The 20,361-nt window shown below is 38.2% G+C and overlaps 1 protein-coding gene across 1 annotated transcript; it reads left to right on the forward strand.

The window, feature by feature from the left end:
• The first annotated feature begins 1,509 nt into the window (after positions 1 to 1,509).
• Positions 1,510 to 16,396, forward strand: LOC130220652 (zinc finger protein 271-like). Its single transcript, XM_056452872.1, has 2 exons — positions 1,510 to 1,675; positions 14,311 to 16,396. The coding sequence occupies exon 2, from the start codon at positions 14,316 to 14,318 to the stop codon at positions 15,396 to 15,398; it is 1,083 nt and encodes a 360-aa protein (XP_056308847.1). The 5' UTR covers positions 1,510 to 1,675; positions 14,311 to 14,315; the 3' UTR covers positions 15,399 to 16,396.
• Positions 16,397 to 20,361: the final 3,965 nt, after the last annotated feature.

Consider the following 20,361-nt stretch of genomic DNA (forward strand, 5'->3'; position numbering starts at 1 on the left):
TGTCAAAGTGCTTATCATACTATTTTTTACTTACAAACATTTGTTTATTTACAAATGTGCATTTAAACTGTAAGTTAGTACAGTTTCATATATAATGTAATAAGTTTAAAATGTTAAAAATATGAAAAAAAAAAATTTAAATGCTAATTTATTATCGTCCGTCATAAAAAAACAATCTGTTAATACTTGTTTTTAATTAAAAACTTTATATGCAAATAACAAACTGCCAAGCTCATATCCTCATTTGTCTATTTAAATAATAAAAGCCTTATTATTTTGGTTATTTTATTTATTATTCTTCTTAAAGCCTTCTTCCATTGGTTATTTTCACAATTTATGATGGCATACGGTCAGAAATGGGCCAAATGAGCTTAAATAGGGACCAAATTCTGGACTTGTCAGAAGGAGGGTGGGTCTTTCGAACCTCTCTCATTTTCGAACCTTATCTTCACATTTTGTACTAATATGAACTTGGAATGACGGAATTACTCTCTAACAGAGGCTACATGTGCTGCTGAAGATTACAGACACAGATGAGAGGTTTTCACTGACTGTAGGCGATATTTTGTGTTTTTGAACCTAAATACTGACGAAATGTCTGCTGTGTGTAGTTCTTCTGTAGTTGGTAACATATCGGAGACTGTAAGGGGCTCTATGTGTTTATATATGTTCATTTATTTAGTTATTTAATATAATTACAGACGTTACAGTAGGCTGTTTCGCACTGTCATTGATCTGCAGTTATAATCAACTCATGTTCATAATAAAGTTAGTAATAAACATTTCTACACAAGTATTTATGTGTATGAAGCATCTGTTTTGTGAGAAGTGCTTCTCATATGATATTTGAGTGACCCGTACAGCTTTACTGTAGACATTTCCTCTAGCGAGAATGACGTCGACTGAAACTTTCTGTCATACACCACGCCCACCAAAAGGGTACCCCTGAGAGACTAAAGGTGCGGTCACACTTGACTTTTCCTTCCATACACTTCCATTCATACGCACGCGAATGCGTCAGACCGGAAACGCGGGGTCATGCGTCGAGTTTCGCAGGTTGCTGCGGTGCAAAGTTCAAGCTTGGTGAACTCTGACCTGCGAAATCGCATCACTTGACTGTGTGAGACCATCGAGGATCAAAACAGGACCTCTCTGAACAGAAATTTAAAGCATGGAGCAATCGCTCGCTTTTTTTAATGTCTAATCATCTTGTTTAATCCCGCCCCTTTTCGCAGCACCGCACGACAGAATTTCGCACACACAAAGCCCGGTGTGACCGTAGCTTTAGTCTGGAAGCAGGAGGAGCTGAACACGCAGTGCCAGCTGACAGCTGAGTCCTGATGGAGAAATTTAGTTAAGCATAATAGTATTTATATATATATATATATATATATATTTATTTATATGAACTGTAGGTGGCGGCATGTGCATATGACACCAGCCCGCCAGAAAAACAAAAGAAGAAGAAAAGCTCAGAACAAGCAACATTAAACTCGTGTTGAAGATGAAAAGAAACAAAGAGGCTACACTTCAGCTTTTATAAACTCTAGAGAGATTATTTAGCGAACACGACACAACTCCTGCCTTTATTCATTATATCCTGGCTCTTGACTGTCAATTCCTCTGTGAAAGCGATCAGGAATAGCGGACTTTTAACGTGTTCATATGTAAACAGGTAACGTTGTGTTTCTCTCCTTATTTATTAGTTCAGATTCCTACTTTCTCAATATTCAAGTGTTTTTCTCTCGGCTGTGTTCCTCTTCAGTGTCGGTTCCCGCGCTGTTTTCAGCTTTGTTTTTGCTTGGTTTTGGCCACTAACCTCTTTATTAAAGCTCTCGATGTAAAAGCTTCTCGCGGTAAAAGCACAGGTTATGATTCCTGTTTACTTTCACACATTCTTATACTTCAGGATTTGTCTGATCTTTATTAGCGGCAAATCAAATGCTGTGTTCACTAATTTCACCCTCATGGACAAATACTGGAGTCATTTATAGTAAATAGTGTAGTATAAATACAAAACACCCAACACTGTGCTACATTTTCAACAACTATATTACAACACACCACAGTTTACTGTAGTAAAAACTCATGTTTACTACAGTATGCAGAGCATTTTCTCATTTCACCATAGTTACTGCTTCAACATTCAGTAACACAGTTGTACAATACACTTTAATTTCTAATGTAATTTATAGTAAATACTATAGTGTTTTTAAACCATATTATAATAGACTTATGAGAATTATGGGTGTCACTTTAAAGTAATTGACATTATAATATTGTCAGGATAAAGGTTGTTTAATGCCTTTACTAACATGAACAAACAATTAGTAATACATTCATTACGGTATTCATCCATCTTTGTTAACATTGTTTAAGTTAAACAACGTTAGTTCATGTTAAATCTCTGTTCATTAACTCATGTTAAGAAACTTTGGATTTTATTAAGGCATTAGTAAATGTTGAACTCTGATTAATTTACAGAATTATTCATACTTAATATTAGTAAATACATGAACTAATGGACTAAAGTTATTGTAAACTATTACTGAACTATGAAATGTTAGTTTTGTGTAAAAACAATAATAGGCTGTAAAATTGATGAGCTAAAATAATTATTTATTAATGTACTGTAAAATGTATTTGCACATTAACAAGCTGTAATTCACTAAATATATAGACAGCAGCTCGTTGTGTTTTTCTGGTTTATTTTTGTAAGATGAGAAAATATTATATACTATTCCCTCAATGCTAATGAAGGACTACTGAGACATTCCAACCATGGGATGGGTCCTCCTGGCGTGGCTGAGTTCATCACAGCTCCATTACACATCTTTGCCATTTGCTTACAGTAACCATGTGCTTTTCACAATACACAATTAATCCGCTTGTGATCTTCCTTCATATAACTTTGTCATGTTTGGTGTCATTTGACAGATTATGACTTCAGTGTTGTAGTGATGAAATCAACAGAGACATTGATTGATTGTATTTCAATATATAATATGTTTACTATTGTTGAGTCATGGCCTGAGGAGAGTATGTTAATGTTCTTCTCCTCTACTTCATCTCCTCAACTTTGCTCTCATGTTCAGCTGGTTTTGGGGGTTGGTTTTCACTCATGTTTGACAGTACTTTGCTCAGGGTATAATAAGGAAAGGTAACTGTTGATCTGGGAGAATGGCTTTGACTCTGCGTCTCCCGCACACCGCCTCATATGCTAACAAAGGCAGTTTCACAGTCTTTGTTGCTCAGCAGTGCATATGTTACAGCTAAGTTTCTTAATGCAGCTTGTTAGTTTGTTTCATTCTACTGTCTCTACATTAAAACATGTAACTTAATAAACATCTTTGCCCGCTTTAAGGCGTAGAGATTCTCTTTATCAATGATAACTACTTGAATGGAGTCAGATGAATTACAATGGAGTCAAATAAATAATTGATTTAAATACACCATCCTTCAACTGTTTTTTGTTTCCTATTATTGGTTCAGAATAGCAGCGTAAGCTTCAAGATTTACAATTTTATTATCTTTTTGAGCAAGAATCAAGGTTTGATCAGTGTTTTATGCATTTTAAAGTCTTCAATTTCATTTCAATGTCCAAAATGAATATACTATGTAGACGTTGTTTTCCAAAGTTTGCCTTAATTTAATCTGTGAATATTGGGGTGCAGTGTAGTTTATGAAATCAATAAAATCTTCCTGGATGGATCATAATGAAAGTGCAGTTGTTGCCTCTGCTATCCGAACCATGCCCAAGCCTGTTTTCCGGTTAGTTTGAACAGTGTGAGTGCTCCGAATCTGGGCCCAGGCGCGGTTCAGTTGGCTAGCCCTGGCCCGTTTGGAAGAGGTGTGCCAGAGCGCAGTTCACTTAGACTTTGGCGTATTACGTGTGTAGTGAGAGTGTAAAGCGCACCTGAGTGCGAATCTGAAGACGCAACGTCACTTTTAGGGACTGTTTCATATGGATTTATTAACAATTTTTACTGTTCAATGAACACAAACTGTCATAGTTTATTAAAGACGTAAACCCCTCACTGCATTTCAGCTGCACCTTCAGCAAACCTCCTAATACCCTCAGCACGAGGTCTTTATTATAATTTATGAGCGTCGGAAGTTGTGGATCTGTTCGTCAAAATATTTGACTACGTGTCACTGCATCCCAAATGACTAAAATAATATAAAGCAATCTCCACTGTGCTGAGCGAGAGCGCTTCTCTTCTGTTAAACTGAACAGTCGCATCATTGATAGCGTAAGCATGCTTAGGTTTAGAATGCTGTCAGGGGAGAGGGGAGGGGGGGACAATCGCGATTCAGCATGGTTCAAGACAAATGTACCTTGTAGGCATGGGACGATAATCATTTTAAAGGTATACCGAGGTTTGGAAAAGTCAGCGTTTTAAAGCTGTCAAAATTTTCTGTAATATCGTTCCTAAGGTATGTTTTTTAGAACAACTGTATCTCAAGCAGAAAATATCTCCAAAGATGCCGTTTTAAATTGTAAATAAATCTGTTTCTGAAACTAATCAAGACAGCAGAATTCAATAATTAATTTGAATTATTCAGCCTGACATGTTTACTGCTCCAAAATATTTTAAATGTTTCTCAAAATGAAATATTTTGTGTTCAAAAGGGAAAAACTTTAGTTTTTTTACCCAGACATTTAAAAAGAATATAGTAGTGATCACAATATCGTCATACCGTGAAACCATGATATTTTTATCCAAGGTTATTATACCAGAATACGCCAGAATCTTATACCGGCCCATGCCTAGTACCTAGTGTGAGCACGCCCTAAGGCAGTGTTTCCCAACCCTGTTCCCGAAGGCACACCAACAGTCCACATTTTCAACCTCTCCCTAATCAAACACACCTGAATCAACTCATCAGAACATTAGAAAAGGCTCCAAAACCTGAAGTTAATGGGTCAGATAAGAGAAACACTGAAAATATGTACTGTTATTGTGCCTCCAGGAACAGGGTTGGGAAACACTGCCCTAACGGTCTAACACTAAGCTAGTTTGGTTGTGTTTCGCACATCTGCTCTCATCGGTTTAATGTTGGAGCTCATTGGGCTGTATCAGCGTGTAGTATTGGCGCCGGACCGGTGGCTCTGATTGTAATTTTGCATTATTTGTCAAGTATTTGCAAACGATATGGATTATTAGGTTATCAGACGTATGTGCAGGAGCGAATCCCTCTGTGGTTATTGATAATTACTGTGATAATGATTCTAAATGCTGCTCTCTTTACTCTTTGTAGAACGAGAAAACAGATGCTGCCCTCTACTGGTGCTGAAAGACACGTCCTCTTGCACAGGCTCAGAATGCGGCTCTTCTTTCAGTCAGCTTTCGTCTGTTTGGTGTGTTCACGCGCAGCTTTTTGGTCCAGACGAGTTTTGTTGGTGCTAGTTGTTTTGCATCGTCTTGGTGTGTCCTAGGTAGGGTTGCAGCAGTTCTTTTTTAAACTGGAACGTAAAGTCCACTACAGGGCCTTAGTAACTACTAGCTAGTTTGTAGTCGCATTGAATGACGTAATATCCAATAAAAAGCATTTGAATCATTAAACTGCTTTTAAATTCTGCAACTAATGCATCTATATATAACTGTCCTATGAAAATGAAATTATAAATCAAATTTTTATAGCATATTAAATTACAGTCAGTCAATAATAACACACGACGCACACATCTGCATTGCAAGCCGTGAATGCACATGAAATTATCAAAGCATTAAGCTTGAATTTTTTTATATCCTGCACATGTTCGTGAAGAAATGCTCATTTTAAATCGAAGGATACATTAAACAAAAAACAATCCTTGAAAGAAAATTAAACTTCTTTAATAAACTGAAATAAAAATGCTTGATTTGGAAGGAAATTAAGCCTTCATTATGATCGCGAGCTCCTCAATCTAAACTAATCTCTCCGTCGTCTCTTTTCTACTGTTATACATGGGGGGAGGCTGCCGGAACGTAGCGTTACGTTGAAACTCAGTTCAGTGGTGCGACACAAAAATATTTAGTAGTGTGTAAGTTGTAACTAAGGCCCCATTTACACTAATACGTTTTGGTTTTAAAACGCATAAGTTTTGCTACAGTTACGCCATCTGTCCACACTAAGCCAGAGTTTTCGAGCCCCGAAAACGGAGAGTTTTGGAAACACTGAAGAGGCCATTTTCATTTTAAAATGCTGCTGCTGTGTCTCAGTGTGGATGGGGGAAAACAGAGACATCTGAAAATCATGGTGGGGCTACAGACATTCGCCTATTTGATTGGGGCTTTTTCCTCAATATTAAGTAGCCTACACACAGTTCAGTCCTGCATCCTCTCCTTGTAAGTTCAGTCTTAGCAAGTTTAATATGGATAACACTCTCTAGGACACGTCGGGTAAATCTTCAAAGGAAACAGTGTACTGTATAACCTCATTCACATCATTCTGTCTATGTTGTTTCACTTTCTTAAAAATAAAATGAAAACATGAGGAACTGCTATTTACGTTTTGATATTAGCAACTTAACAGACATCAAATATGTTGAGGCGTCGTGTAGCTGCTTAAGACCGTCATCTTCATGCATATTTATAACAAATCGGAGCCTATAACATTACTGCCTCCTTTCATTTTCATTGAAAATACGAAACATGCCCTCTCTTTTGCTGAATATCAGTTTTAATAATCAATAATGGCCATTATAATATAAAAGTACAACATACAATATAGGAAATAAAGGCAAGCGATCAGTCAAAATGCAGAATCTGTGTACGCGGTTACATTAATATATTTACCTAACTTAACCTAACTGCGCTCAGCCAATACACTTTACCTGAGAACAAGTAATAGATGTAAAAGACCAAAGTCTGGGAGTATGTCGCTAGATATCCTTGCTGAAAAATCCAGCTTAAACCAGCCTAGGCTGGTTTTAGCTGGTTGACCAGCCTGGTTTTAGAGCGGTTTGGGCCATTTCCAGCCGGGTCTTAGCTGGTCAGGCTGGAAAATTACCAGCTAAATCCAGCTAAAACCAGCTTTACTAGCCTGGTTTAAGCTGGACAAAGCTGGTTTTGGCTGGTCATTTTCTTGCCTGACCAGCTAAGACTAGGCTGGAAATGGCTGGAAACCAGCCTGGAAATGGCCAAAACCCCTCTAAAACCAGACTGGTCGACCAGCTAAAACCAGCCAACCAGCCTAGGCTGGTTTAAGATGTTTTTTTCAGTAGGGATAGACAACAAGGTGAACTAAATATCACCGTTAACAAATATAGTGAGATTAGATCCAGCGGTAGATCCTTGATGAACAGTCCAACGCGCACAGCTCCAAGGTTATTATAGTTAACGAAAACGAACGAAAAAACGAAAACCAAAATGTAAAATAATTGTCGTTAACTGAAATAAAAATAAAAACGAGAGTTTTTCAAAAAACTAGAACTTAACTGAAACTGTCCAGTGTCCATACAAAACTAACTGAAACTAGCTAAAATTATAGCAAAAACCTCCTTCGTTTTCGTCTTTGTAAATGTATTTAATACATAATCTTACTGTAAGCCTTTTAGAAGTAAATCTATTTACTCTGCGCTGCAGGTGTTTGACCCGTAAAGCACCTCAGAGTCTGTTGCCCTGCTGCCATTGACCAGAACGAGCCGGTTCTCCTCCAGTCATCCTCGCTGTGCATCACAGCCAGTGGCGCAATTCCCGGGGGGGACAGGGGGGACATGTCCCCCTCACTTTTTTTTAGATATAACGTTAGCACAGGCCCGGATTGGCCCGGGAGGACCGGGAGAATTCCCGGTGGGCTGGCCCGTTTTTTGGCCGCTAAGGCCGGTGTCCTTTGCTGCTAGCACTCTCAGCAGTGGCACTTTTTTCATTAATTTATTATTTGACCATAGCCTCACTCTTTTTACTCATTATTTTGCCGCAGATTCGCTCTTATTATTTATTTTCTCGCAGCCCCGTGAGCAGAATGCAGCCTGCAGGTTAATGATGATGTACCATAATTCGACCCCAAACAGCGGCACCTTAGTGAAAATAAGAATTTGAATAATTAATATTAATGAATATTACACCTCAATGAAAATCAGATGATTCACTGCATTAATAAATCTGAAATAACTTTATTTGAGCATAAGTTTTCATTCCATATGTAACAGCGCTACATGTGGTCCAGTGGTCAGCACATTGCATTATGACTCCGCCGACCCATGTTCGAACCTCATCGGGGTAATTATTATTATTATTATTTCTTCAGTTTTATTGTTAAGACATATAATACTGTTCGGGTTGTTGAACATTTCAAGTTCTAAAGCAGCTGTTTTCTTGAAAAAGACGTGATAGTGTCATTAGAAACTGAAATGGAATTGACGTTATTGTAATAGAGTCGTAATTCTTTCAAGAAAACTTACATAAGTGAATATGAAATTTTGATGTAAAAAAACAAATAGGATTCTGACATTTAACAAGTAAGATTTGTTAAAACAAATAGCCTAATTGGTGGCATTTGCAAAGTCGGCCTGCAATGTCAGGTTTGCAGTGTTATAAATTTGTGCATGAGTGAATTTGCAGCGGATGTCTTATGGTTAAATGAGGTTAGATTATATGCTGCTTTGCTGAACAATATTTAGTTGAACCTCTTCCTATTACAAGACAGAAAAATAAAACACTTTAATGATAATATCAATATTGTTTTGCCTTTAAAATGAAAATAGAATATAAGCCCATGCTAATGTTAACTGATTTCCACGGTTATAGCTTATTTATTTATTTAAACAAATCCTGACAATAAGTCTTGGCCTTTTTATTTTAGAAGCAAGTCTTGAATAACTCGCCTCAAATGTTTCGTTGTTCTTGTTGATACCTGAACAAAAAATAAACTACATAGACCTATAAAAATGATACCAAACGAAATTTGTTTGTTTGAAAAAAAGGGTTTTTAAAAAAGTCTGTCTGACTGGCTCCTTTTCTTCCAGCATACGCCCGTACCTTTTAACAAGTCCTTATGGCGATTAAAAAAAAATAGAACTTAAGCAGGCCTAATATTTAAATAACATAAAAAGTAGCCTTGACTACCTTTACGAGAACCTTTGAAAGGGAGGGATGGCTACAATGCGAGTGGAAGAGGATCTCACTTTTCACGTATGTTTGCAAGTCTATATAGATTTTATTTTTAGGCATTTAATATAAACATTTTAAGAAGAATTAAGGAGAAACTTTGTCCCAATAAAATAATATAAAATTAATTTAGCAAGCTGAGGTAGTGTGAAATCCTGAAGACCCTGGATATATAGCCCGCTCCCACCACTGATAGTGATAGTGGCATTCTTTAAAGATCAGTCACCTTTCTCTGCGACCCGCGTCCCCCACCCGCCGCACACTCCAATATCTAATATCCAAATTTGTTCTTTTACTCTTAAAAACAATTAAATAAACTCTTCACGTTATTTCCCAAAAATTATATTCTTTCATTTGTTCTCATTTTAAAAACACACTGTATATGTTATGATAAAATGTCAAATAAAATTGAAATGTAGGCTTTTCTGCACACAATTACTCAACATTGCTGCACATTTCTACAACTATCACCAACATTACACAACTACAGTATCACCATCACTCAGATTTGGTCCCCCCCCACCTCTCAGACTAGAATTGCACCCTTGATCACAGCAGCACAGTGACAGAATTAAATACAGAGACTTAAAACTATTACTTTAACACGTTTGTGCCCAAAATTGGGTTTTATCTCTGTATCGGATCTTCTAAGTGAACCGGTTGAACTAGTTCACCTAATCGAACTGAATCATTTGAAACGATTCGCGTCTCCATTAAGCACTCGTCCACAAACTACTTACTTTTTAACCAGCCTAATACCCCCCTCTAACTCTAAATAATCCAATATATACTCTTATTCATTTATTAGAACAGTGACGTTACTAAGATCAAATTTGAGAAGCAGTTAACTGATAAAACTGCACATGCGTGATTCAGTGAACCGAGCACAAACAGTTCATGACAGCCTGCTGTGACTGAACTAAACTTGAACAACTGCAGCGCGGGTAAACCGAGGGCTTAAATGAGAGGATCTGGAGAAACGTAAGTTTAGTTCATAAAAGAAAATCATAATGGAGTTTAAATAGGTGAATCATGCTTCAGTCAGGCTGCAAAACTTTACTGTAAGACATTTTTCAGATCATGGTGAGGTTTTAATTGACTGAAATTACTATTGCTGACTACATAATGTTGAGTCCTAGCATCCGCGATAAATATCTGAACTTCCCATCACTACTGTGTATCTAACCTCAGAAGCAGCCTTGCACACATATTGTACTTAAGGCTGCTGTCTTGTTGGCTGTAGTATTTGAGTTTGAGGATGGGTAGATGGTAGTGGTAGATGATAGTGTTCATGTGTCCTCTGAATACAGGTATAAAATGTATGGCTGAGTTTTTATTCTACAATATTTATTCTGATGATTTTAAATCTTGCACCCAACAAATATCCTTATTTAGAAAAAAAAACTAAAACGAATACTGAAACTAATAAAAACTAGTAAATCTCCCTCTAAAACTAATTAAAACTAACTAAATTTGAAAACAAAAAGTCAAAACGAAATAGAAACTAAAACTAATGAAAAATCCAAAACTATTATAACCTTGCACAGCTCTCATCTGGGTATGTGCTCAATGCACGCTGCAGTGCATGCCAGAGTGTGTGTGTGTGTGTGGTCACGTGACGAGCATATTCAACGGTTAAAGGAGGCGTAGAGTTGTTCAGAAACGCTAGTGTGGACGCGGATCGTTTTCATTCTAAAACGCCGATTTGAATCTAAAATGTACTAGCGTAAATGGGGTCTTAGAGACCCTTTAAGTCAGGGGTGTCCAAACTCGGTCCTGGAGGGCCGGTGTCCTGCAGATTTTAGCTCCAACTTGCCTCAACACACCTGCACGGATGTTTCTAGAAAGCCTAGTCAGTGCTTGATTAGCTAGCCCAGGTGTGTCTGATTGGAGTTGGAACTAAACTTTGCAGGACACCGGCCCTCCAGGACCGAGCTTGGACATGCCTGCTTTAAGTCAACTAGGCCACGTTTTAACTTGCGCACTGCTAGTCAAACCGGCCCCTGTACCTAAAGTTTAATTAAAGTTAATCTTTTAAAAGTCAGAGATTTTAATAAAGGCCCACAAAAAGTGTTTGTTCACTAGTCTAGTTATTGATTTGTATTTCTCTTTCATGTGAACCTTTTGTTAGATTCAGCTGTGTTTGGCTTATCCGTTCACTGGTGGCTCGCCAGTGTTTTAGATTACTCTGTTACATAAAATAAGTACGATTACCAAAGTCATTATGGGGAGAAGATTTTATTAAAGACAGTGAATAGTACAGTTCCTCAGCAGCAATGTTAACCCATCGGTCTTCAAGTAACTTAACCCAAAGTGCTGTCTGTGAAACACTACTTCATAACAAAGGATAGGAGTAAGGATATTACTGTAAGTTCAAATGTTTTAGCTTTAAATGTTTGGGCTTTAAAATCTGCCAGGGCTGAGCACCTCCGCAAACTGATAGAAAATAATCATAACAATCCTAGATTCTTATTTAACACCATTGCTAAATTAACAAATAATCGGTCATCTTTGGAACAAAACGTTCCACCGCAAATTAGTAGTGATGACTTCATGAATTTTTTCAGTGATAAAATAGAAGGCTTTAGACAGAAAATAGGAGATATTAAACTTTCTGCACCGCCTTATACTTCAGATCCAGTAAACACACCTCTGAATCTAAATAACCTACAGTGCTTTAAAATCATAAAACAGGAAGAGCTAGACAAAATTATAAATAGCTCTAAATCAGCTACGTGTATATTGGACCCAATTCCAACAAAGTTACTGAAAGAATTGCTACCTGTTATAGGAGAACCTCTTCTTAACATTATCAACTCTTCTTTATCTTTAGGCCATGTTCCAAATCCTTACAAGTTAGCTGTTATTAAACCTATTATTAAGAAACCACAACTGGAACCCAGCAACTTAGCTAATTATAGGCCTATTTCAAACCTTCCATTTATATCTAAAATACTAGAAAAAGTTGTTTCTGCTCAATTATGCTCCTTTCTGCAGACCAACAATGTTTTTGAAGTGTTTCAGTCAGGTTTCAGAGCTCATCACAGTACAGAAACTGCATTAGTGAAAATAACCAACGATTTACTCTTAGCTGCTGACCAAGGGTGCATCTCGCTATTAGTTCTACTCGATCTTAGTGCGGCATTTGACACCATTGACCATGGTATCCTTATTAATCGCTTAAAGTCTACAGGTGTCCAGGGACATGCCCTACAATGGTTTAAGTCATACTTATCTGACCGTTACCAGTTTGTGAATATTAATAGACAGCCTTCACAAATCAGCCCAGTAAAATACGGGGTGCCTCAAGGATCAGTTTTAGGCCCTTTGCTGTTTACAATATACATGCTACCCCTGGGAGACATTATTAGAAGACATGGGATCAGCTTTCACTGCTATGCAGATGATACTCAATTATATATTTCAACTAAACCTGACGAGACGTCTAATCTGTCCAAGCTAACTGAGTGTATTAAAGATGTTAAAGACTGGATGACCAACAATTATCTTCTCTTAAACTCAGACAAAACAGAATTATTACTTATTGGGCCTAAATCCTGTACACAGCAGATCTCACAACTCGACCTACAATTAGAGGGATACAAAGTTAGCGTTAGCTCTACTATAAAAGATCTGGGTGTCATATTAGACAGTAGTTTAACTTTTAAAAATCATATATCCCATGTCACAAAAACTGCTTTCTTTCATCTGAGAAATATCGCTAAGTTACGAAGTATGCTATCCATCTCAGATGCAGAAAAGCTAGTCCATGCTTTTATGACTTCTAGGCTGGACTACTGTAATGCACTGTTTGCTGGCTGCCCAGCATCCTCTATTAACAAACTTCAGCTAGTACAAAATGCAGCTGCCAGAGTTCTTACCAGGTCTAGAAAATTTGATCACATCACCCCAATTTTATCCTCCTTACACTGGCTGCCTGTTAAGTTTCGTATTGAATTTAAAATATTGCTTCTTACATATAAAGCTCTAAATAATCTAGCTCCTGTTTATCTAACCAATCTTCTGTCTCGCTACAATCCAACTCGCTCTTTAAGGTCTCAAAACTCAGGGCTTCTGGTAGTACCTAGAATAGCAAAGTCGAGTAAAGGAGGTCGAGCCTTCTCATTTATAGCTCCTAAACTCTGGAATAGCCTTCCTGATAACGTCCGAGGCTCAGACACACTCTCCCAATTCAAAACTAGATTAAAGACCTATCTGTTCAGTAAAGCATACACTTAGTGCACCACTTGGGGGCTTCCACACAGGTTCTGCATCTTGTTGATATACACTGTGAACATCAGCTACGCTAATTATTTTCTTTATTCTCCATTTCCACCTGGGGATACTCTTCCCGAGGCCCTCAGACTATGCAGAGTCACTGATTCGATCCAAGACCAACGACGAGATGATCCCAAGGTTTTTTATATCCTGGACCTGGCCGAATCCTGAGCAGCTACTGTGATGGTCATGGAGGAGTGGAGAACATGAGACTGATTCCTGTGACGCTCCAGAGACAGACGAGTCTTCGCTGAGGCCAGCTTCCAGCCTCCGCCACTGAGACTACAGCTCTGCACAAAAGTTTGGCCAGCGGAGAAATTAAAATGGTCGTGCCCAACTGAGCCTGGTTTCTCTCAAGGTTTTTTTTCTTCACTTCCGCCTTTAGTGAAGTTTTTTTTCCCTCTCCGCTGTCGCCACTGGCTTGCATGATTCAGGATCTATAGAGCTGCGCATCGTTGGATTTGCTCTTCAGTATTTGGACTCTCAGTAGTGATTATTAAACCACACTGAACTGAGCTAAACTGAACTGAACTTAAACACTACAAACTGAACTACACTGTTTCTATTTACTGTGACCTTTTATGTGAAGCTGCTTTGACACAATCTACATTGTATAAGCGCTATACAAATAAAGGTGAATTGAATTGAATTGAAATGTCACCAGTGTTACTAGTTGAAACCTAAAGTGACGATGAGGTCTTGAAATATATATCTTTACAAAAGGTCTTAAAAGGTAATGAATTTCACTACATGATCCCTGTATATACCCTGAAAACGGCATTGTTCACTGAAAAAGCAGAACAAGCAGTGAACCTTCATCCACCAGTAGTCTCCGTCATTGGACCAACTGGATGGACCCTTATAAAATATATTATTATTATTATTATGTCAGCGTGTTGTTATGTCATTTAAAAGTCTTTTTTCATTTTTATTTTAGGCCTGATGGAGGACACACACCGTCATGAGAAAATGAGTGAAAAAACTGACACACTGAAGAGAAAAGACAAAAGATGTGTCACCTGCCCTCAGTGTGGGAAGAGTCTGGCACACAAACACAGTCTCCAGCGTCACATGAGGATCCACACTGGAGAGAAACCATTCACATGTACTCGGTGTGGGATGGGTTTCGGTCAATCATCAAACCTTAATACTCACATGAAGATCCACACTAGAGAGAAACCATTCATATGTTCTCAGTGTGGGAAGAGTTTCAGTCAATCAGGAACCCTTAATACTCACATGATGATCCACACTGGAGAGAAACCATTCAGATGTGATCAGTGCGGCAAAACATTTTTGAGGACTTCAGACCTGAAGAGACACCTTACAGTTCATACAAAGGAGAAGCTTTATTCATGCTCTGACTGTGGGAAGAGTTTCACACGTCAAGAAAGTTTGCGAAGCCATCAGAAGATGCACACCGGTGTGGGAGAGTATATGTGCTTTGAGTGTGAGAAGACCTTTATTACGGCTGAAATTTTGAAAAGACATGAGAGAATTCACACTGGAGAGAAACCTTACATTTGTTCACTGTGCAATAAGAGATTCAGTCGGTTTGCACAAATGAAAATACATGCGAGGGTTCACACTGGAGAGAAACCGTACATTTGTTCACACTGCGACAAGAGATTCAGTTCTTTAGGACATCTGAAAAGACATGAGAAGACTCACACTGGAGAGAAACCTTACACGTGTTCACACTGCGACAAGAGATTCAGTGATTCAGGAGATCTGAGAAAACATGTGCAGATTCACACTGGAGAGAAACCTTACAAGTGTTCACAGTGCGACAAGAGATTCAGACAGTTAAAAGGCCTGAAAACACATGAGAGGACTCACACTGGAGAGAAACCTTACATGTGTTCACACTGCGACAAGAGATTCAGTGATTTAGGAAATCTGAGAAGACATAAGAAGATTCACTCTGGAGAGAAACCTTACATGTGTTCACACTGCGACAAGAGATTTAGTGCTTTAGGAAATCTGAGAAGACATGAGAAGATTCACTCTGGAGAGAAACCTTAAAGGGGTGGTCCACAGTGTTTTTTTTAAAGGTTTGATTGTGTTTAAGGGGTGCAAAACAATGTGTGTTCGTGATTCATTTGTAAAGAATCATGTTATTTGTTCACATATCTTACCTTCCACGCAGCAGAAAAGCGGCGAATAGATGAAAATGGCAGAAGACTGTACATTCGTGAGATGGACGTACGTGCATATGGGGTTATTTCACTGACAAATGTCATAAACGCAGAATTACAAGTCACGAGCGCATGTAATACGAGCGAGCGAACGCGCCGGTTTCCTCTGTTTGTGGACAAAACTCCTCGCATGCACTCTAAACACGGCTGCTCACGTGTGAATGATCTGCTCTCGGTCCATCAGATGATGCAGACTCAACCTGTGCCTTGTGTTTCCTCCTCTTTTCGTGCTTTTGCTCTCCAGAGATCCTCCTGTTCAATTGTTATCCTAAAAATGTTGATATGGTTATATTAGTACACTTTACCTACAAGTTAAGATCAATTCTATAATAAACACGGGTGTTTTTGAGTGTTGGGTATACTGCCTATGTTTTAGGCTAGTACTATTTACGTGTTAATGAATGCTTCAGCATACTGTAGTGAGAATAGTGAACTGATAAAATGAAATACAGTGTAGTTTTACTACAGTAAAGTGTGGTGAATTGTAGAATAATATACCCTATAGTGTAAAAAACTACAGCATTGGGTCATTTGTTTATATTACACTTGTGTTACCAACTAGCAACTATAGTATTACCACAACAGAATAATTGAAGTACTTTACTATAGTACTGTTCAAAACACTGTACATGCCAAAAGAGGTGTTCAGGGGCCCTTTGGAGCAGCTTCTCCTCAAAATGAAGAGGATGACAGGGAAAATGTCTCATCAACAATGTGGAAGACAGCAGAGACTAGTTCACTTTATTTTAGTTGACATGATAATTGAGATTTGATAGTGAGATTTATTGTGAATAGTACAGTAGGCTATAATACCCTATCACGTGTTTTCCTATTCTCTATCACAGTTACGTTTCTGCTTGTGTTATATTCTTTTTTAAATGTTTTTTATTTGATTAGTATGGTGCATCTTTTGGATGTTTAATTAATGTTTTTAAATATAATGTATTCTTTACATCCAACATCTATTCTTTGTGTCTTTAAGTGTTTGAAACTGGAAATATCTCCTCATATAACATACAGCCAAAAATGTTATGGTTTATTAGATAAAGAGTTTCATATGTAGGTCTATTTTAGTGTTTTGGTTATTGTTAATAAATAGTGCACCAATATAAATCATATCAAAAGGCACGAATAGAAGAGGGAACACGAGACACAAATTGTGAGTCTGCATATAATCTCACTGAGCAAGCAGAGTACTGAGAGCGCGCAAGAAAATTTGTGCATGAGCAGTGCATATTTGAGAGAGCGTGAGAATTTGTGCATGAGCAGTGCATATTTGAGAGAGCGTGAGAATTTGTGCATGAGCAGTGCATATTTGAGAGAGCGTGAGAATTTGTGCATGAGCAGTGCATATTTGAGAGAGCGTGAGAATTTGTGCATGAGCAGTGCATATTTGAGAGAGCGTGAGAATTTGTGCATGAGCAGTGCATATTTGAGAAAGCGTGAGAATTTGTGCATGACCAGTGCAAATTTGAGAGAGCGTGAGAATTTGTGCATGAGCAGTGCATATTTGAGAGAGCGTGAGAATTTGTGCATGACCAGTGCATATTTGAGAACTCGCAAGCAGTTTTGTCTACAAACAGAGGAAATCGGTGCACGAGCATTATATTGAGAAAGCTCTTCATCATGCTCACTTTGTTCATGACAGTTTTGTGTTGTGAACCTGAATTTAAAGTGATTACAATAATGGCAACAATGAGAAAAGAAAATCTGCATCTTGTTATGGCATTGGAGTTTACATATAGGCCTGTTGTGTCTAATATGAATATAGTCAAGCTATTCACAGATATTGCAGGATAATCACTTTACCTTTACCATACTTTCAACAGATCATTTCTGATCCTGACTGTCATTCTTTCTTGCATTGTCTTAAACCTTCACATTGCCAAATATACACTATATATTGTTAGTAGCCTGGATAGATCCCAGTCAATCTGCTACATCATATCGCTTTCTACTGGATGTAAAATGCTCTGCAGTACATTTAGTCATTTTATAATGTTAAGTTCTAATTCTGTTGTTATTTTGGTGAAAGTAACTAAACAGTAATATAAGAGTCATGTAACATATTACAATTCTGGGACAGTAATATTGTAAGGTAAGGGACTACTTTTTAATAAATGTAACCAATAATCTGTAATGCATTACAGTTTGGAAGCAACACTGCTCTAAATGTGTTGTGATTGGCGGATCGGCTCCATGTCACCAGGAAACGCTATGCCTCTCTTGCATGCTGTCAGGGCTGGCGCGCCCATAGAAGCGACCTAGGCGGCAGAATAGTGAGGGCAGTCTTCCCCCCTCACTTTCGTCCACGACACCAGTCGCTTCCAGCCCTGCATGCTGTCTGTCAGTCTGTAAATAATGTCAGTGAAGCCGTATCAGTATAAGCCTGAGTCGGACACAGAAAATGAAGAGGACACAGCTGAAGCCATGCAAGCGCGACTCTTGCAAGATGTTTCAGAATGGTGTGTTTTTGTTTTTGTTTTGTTCGTTGGTAAGAGGAGGAATGTGGTCAAGCCATCAGCATTTGATAGAAATAAAGCAGATCAAACAGACAGAATAACTCTTTCTAAATAACAGATTTGCTCCATTATTTGTCCTAGCCCACTCAGTACAATGTATTTACTATCGCATGCCATTTTATATAATGTGGTTTAACCTTGTGAGCGACAGTAGTAAACAAATTAATTCAAATATTCCTTTATTTCATTTCCAGGTCATTGCAGATCCACATACAGGTTTATTACAAGAGAATGGTCAGGCAAGCAACGGTCGACACAGGGGCAAACGGATGTATACAGGCAAATCCAGGGTCGTGGTCATACAACAGGTGGAGGGTCAAAAGGCAGGCAGCAGACAGGAATAAACGATAAAACAAGGCAAGGGTCTAAGACTGCAAGGAAAACATTAGGGATGGATGACGTGAAACTGATGTTTCGACACAGTGTCCAGATCTTAAAGCGCAAGTGTTTTGAAACACTGCACCAAAGCATGATCCGAAACACTCAGGTCACAAGATTAAGGTGATTTGAAACACCAGGTCAAGTGTATAAAGTGATTCAAAGCTTTGGTCATTTCAGACTGGAGGACTGTCCATAACTTATAATTTTTAAGTGCAGTCTTGGGCTGGAAGGGGTCCGGTTCGGGGACCACAGGATCTCATCTCTGTTATTCGCAGACGATGTTGTTCTGTTGGCTTCATCGAACATGGACCTTCAGCATGCACTGGGCCAGTTTTCAGTTGTGTTTGACTGACGGGGTCTGGAAAATCCTCTATATCATGTAGCTTAGTGGCCTATTGTGTGCTCAAAGTAACTACTGCAGAGTATTGTACAAATACTCTGAAATTATGATTTGATGTATTTTAATAATGTTACTTTATGTTTTATAACCAAAATCAAGACACATTTATTCACAAAGTGTTCATTCGTATGTCAGACCAATGTTAAAACAAATCACGTTACAAGAGCAGAGCATTTACAAACTAATATTCAGAACTGTATCACCCTGGGGTCCAACCCATTATTTCAGTATGCTAGTCAGGAACTCTCACCGCTCCACTAATTCACTTGAAACCTCAACTCTACAGCGTGGGGTTTAATACTACAAATACACGTTGTAATGTCACAACAACAGATAATAGGACCAAGCACTGAAGTGTGTGTATGTTTTGTGTATATAGTCTTAATCCTAATCTAATCAGTTCCTGAGCAGCTTCAAGCCGTGTGTGTGTGTGTAATAACCGAATGAGGAACAGGTGTGTGTGAGCGGTGCATGACTGGACATGTAGTTCTTTAAAGTGGCAGATTTGTAGTTCTTCAGTGATCTGCACAGGCTGGATCGCTGGTGACCGTGACATAAAGGCTGTAAAGTCTCCGTTTCTAATAGAGAGCAGGTAAAACAGTCAACTTTGGTTTTTCGTTCACTTTCTGAGGTTTAACCATGTCGTAAAAATACATTCGTAGTGACATTATACTGTAGTCAGGCTAGGACAATTTAAAACACACTTCAGGTATTTATAAAGAGTAAGAGAAAATACAAAAATGAAATCAGAGACAAACCTATAGTGACGAAATGTCTGTTATATGTAGTTCTGTGGTTGGTAACATATCGGAGACTGTAATGGGCTGTATGTGTTTATATATGTTCATTTATTTAGTTATTTAATATAATTACAGACGTTACAGTAGGCTGTTTCGCACTGTCATTGCTCTGCAGTTATAATCAACTCATGTTCATAGAAAAGTTAGTAATAAACATTTCTACACAAGTATTTATGTGTATGAAGCGTCTGTTTTATGAGAAGTGCTTCTCATATGATATGTGAGTGACCTGTACAGCTTTACTGTAGACATTTCCTTGAGCGAGAATGACGTCGACTGAAACTTTCTGTCGTACACCACGCCCACCAAAAGGGTACCCTTGGTAGTGGAAATGCAAGCCTGATAAAGGTGACCCGTACCAAAACGAACCGTACCGTACCAGTCAGTGGAAACGAGCCATAACATTATCTTTGTGAAGTCAACTTGTTGCTTTTAAGGCAATTGGTTTACTCTGTTTAAGTAACGAATCACTTTTTACAGTGTGGTGAATCGTTTAAACTAATTAAAATGTTAAATTCAGGGAACTTAAAATATTAATTAAGGGTTTTTGCTGCCTAATGAGTAAGTTAAACACACCTGTTTAAGTTTTGATGCCAAAACTTGATATTTTAAGTAATGTCAATTATATTAACTTAATTTCTTTAGTAATGACAACAGCGGGGTTTAGCCTACAGTGTGGAGAGGGCC

The sequence above is a fragment of the Danio aesculapii genome, chromosome 3, assembly GCF_903798145.1.
Source record: "Danio aesculapii chromosome 3, fDanAes4.1, whole genome shotgun sequence".
In the NCBI taxonomy this organism is placed as follows: Eukaryota; Metazoa; Chordata; class Actinopteri; order Cypriniformes; family Danionidae; genus Danio; species Danio aesculapii.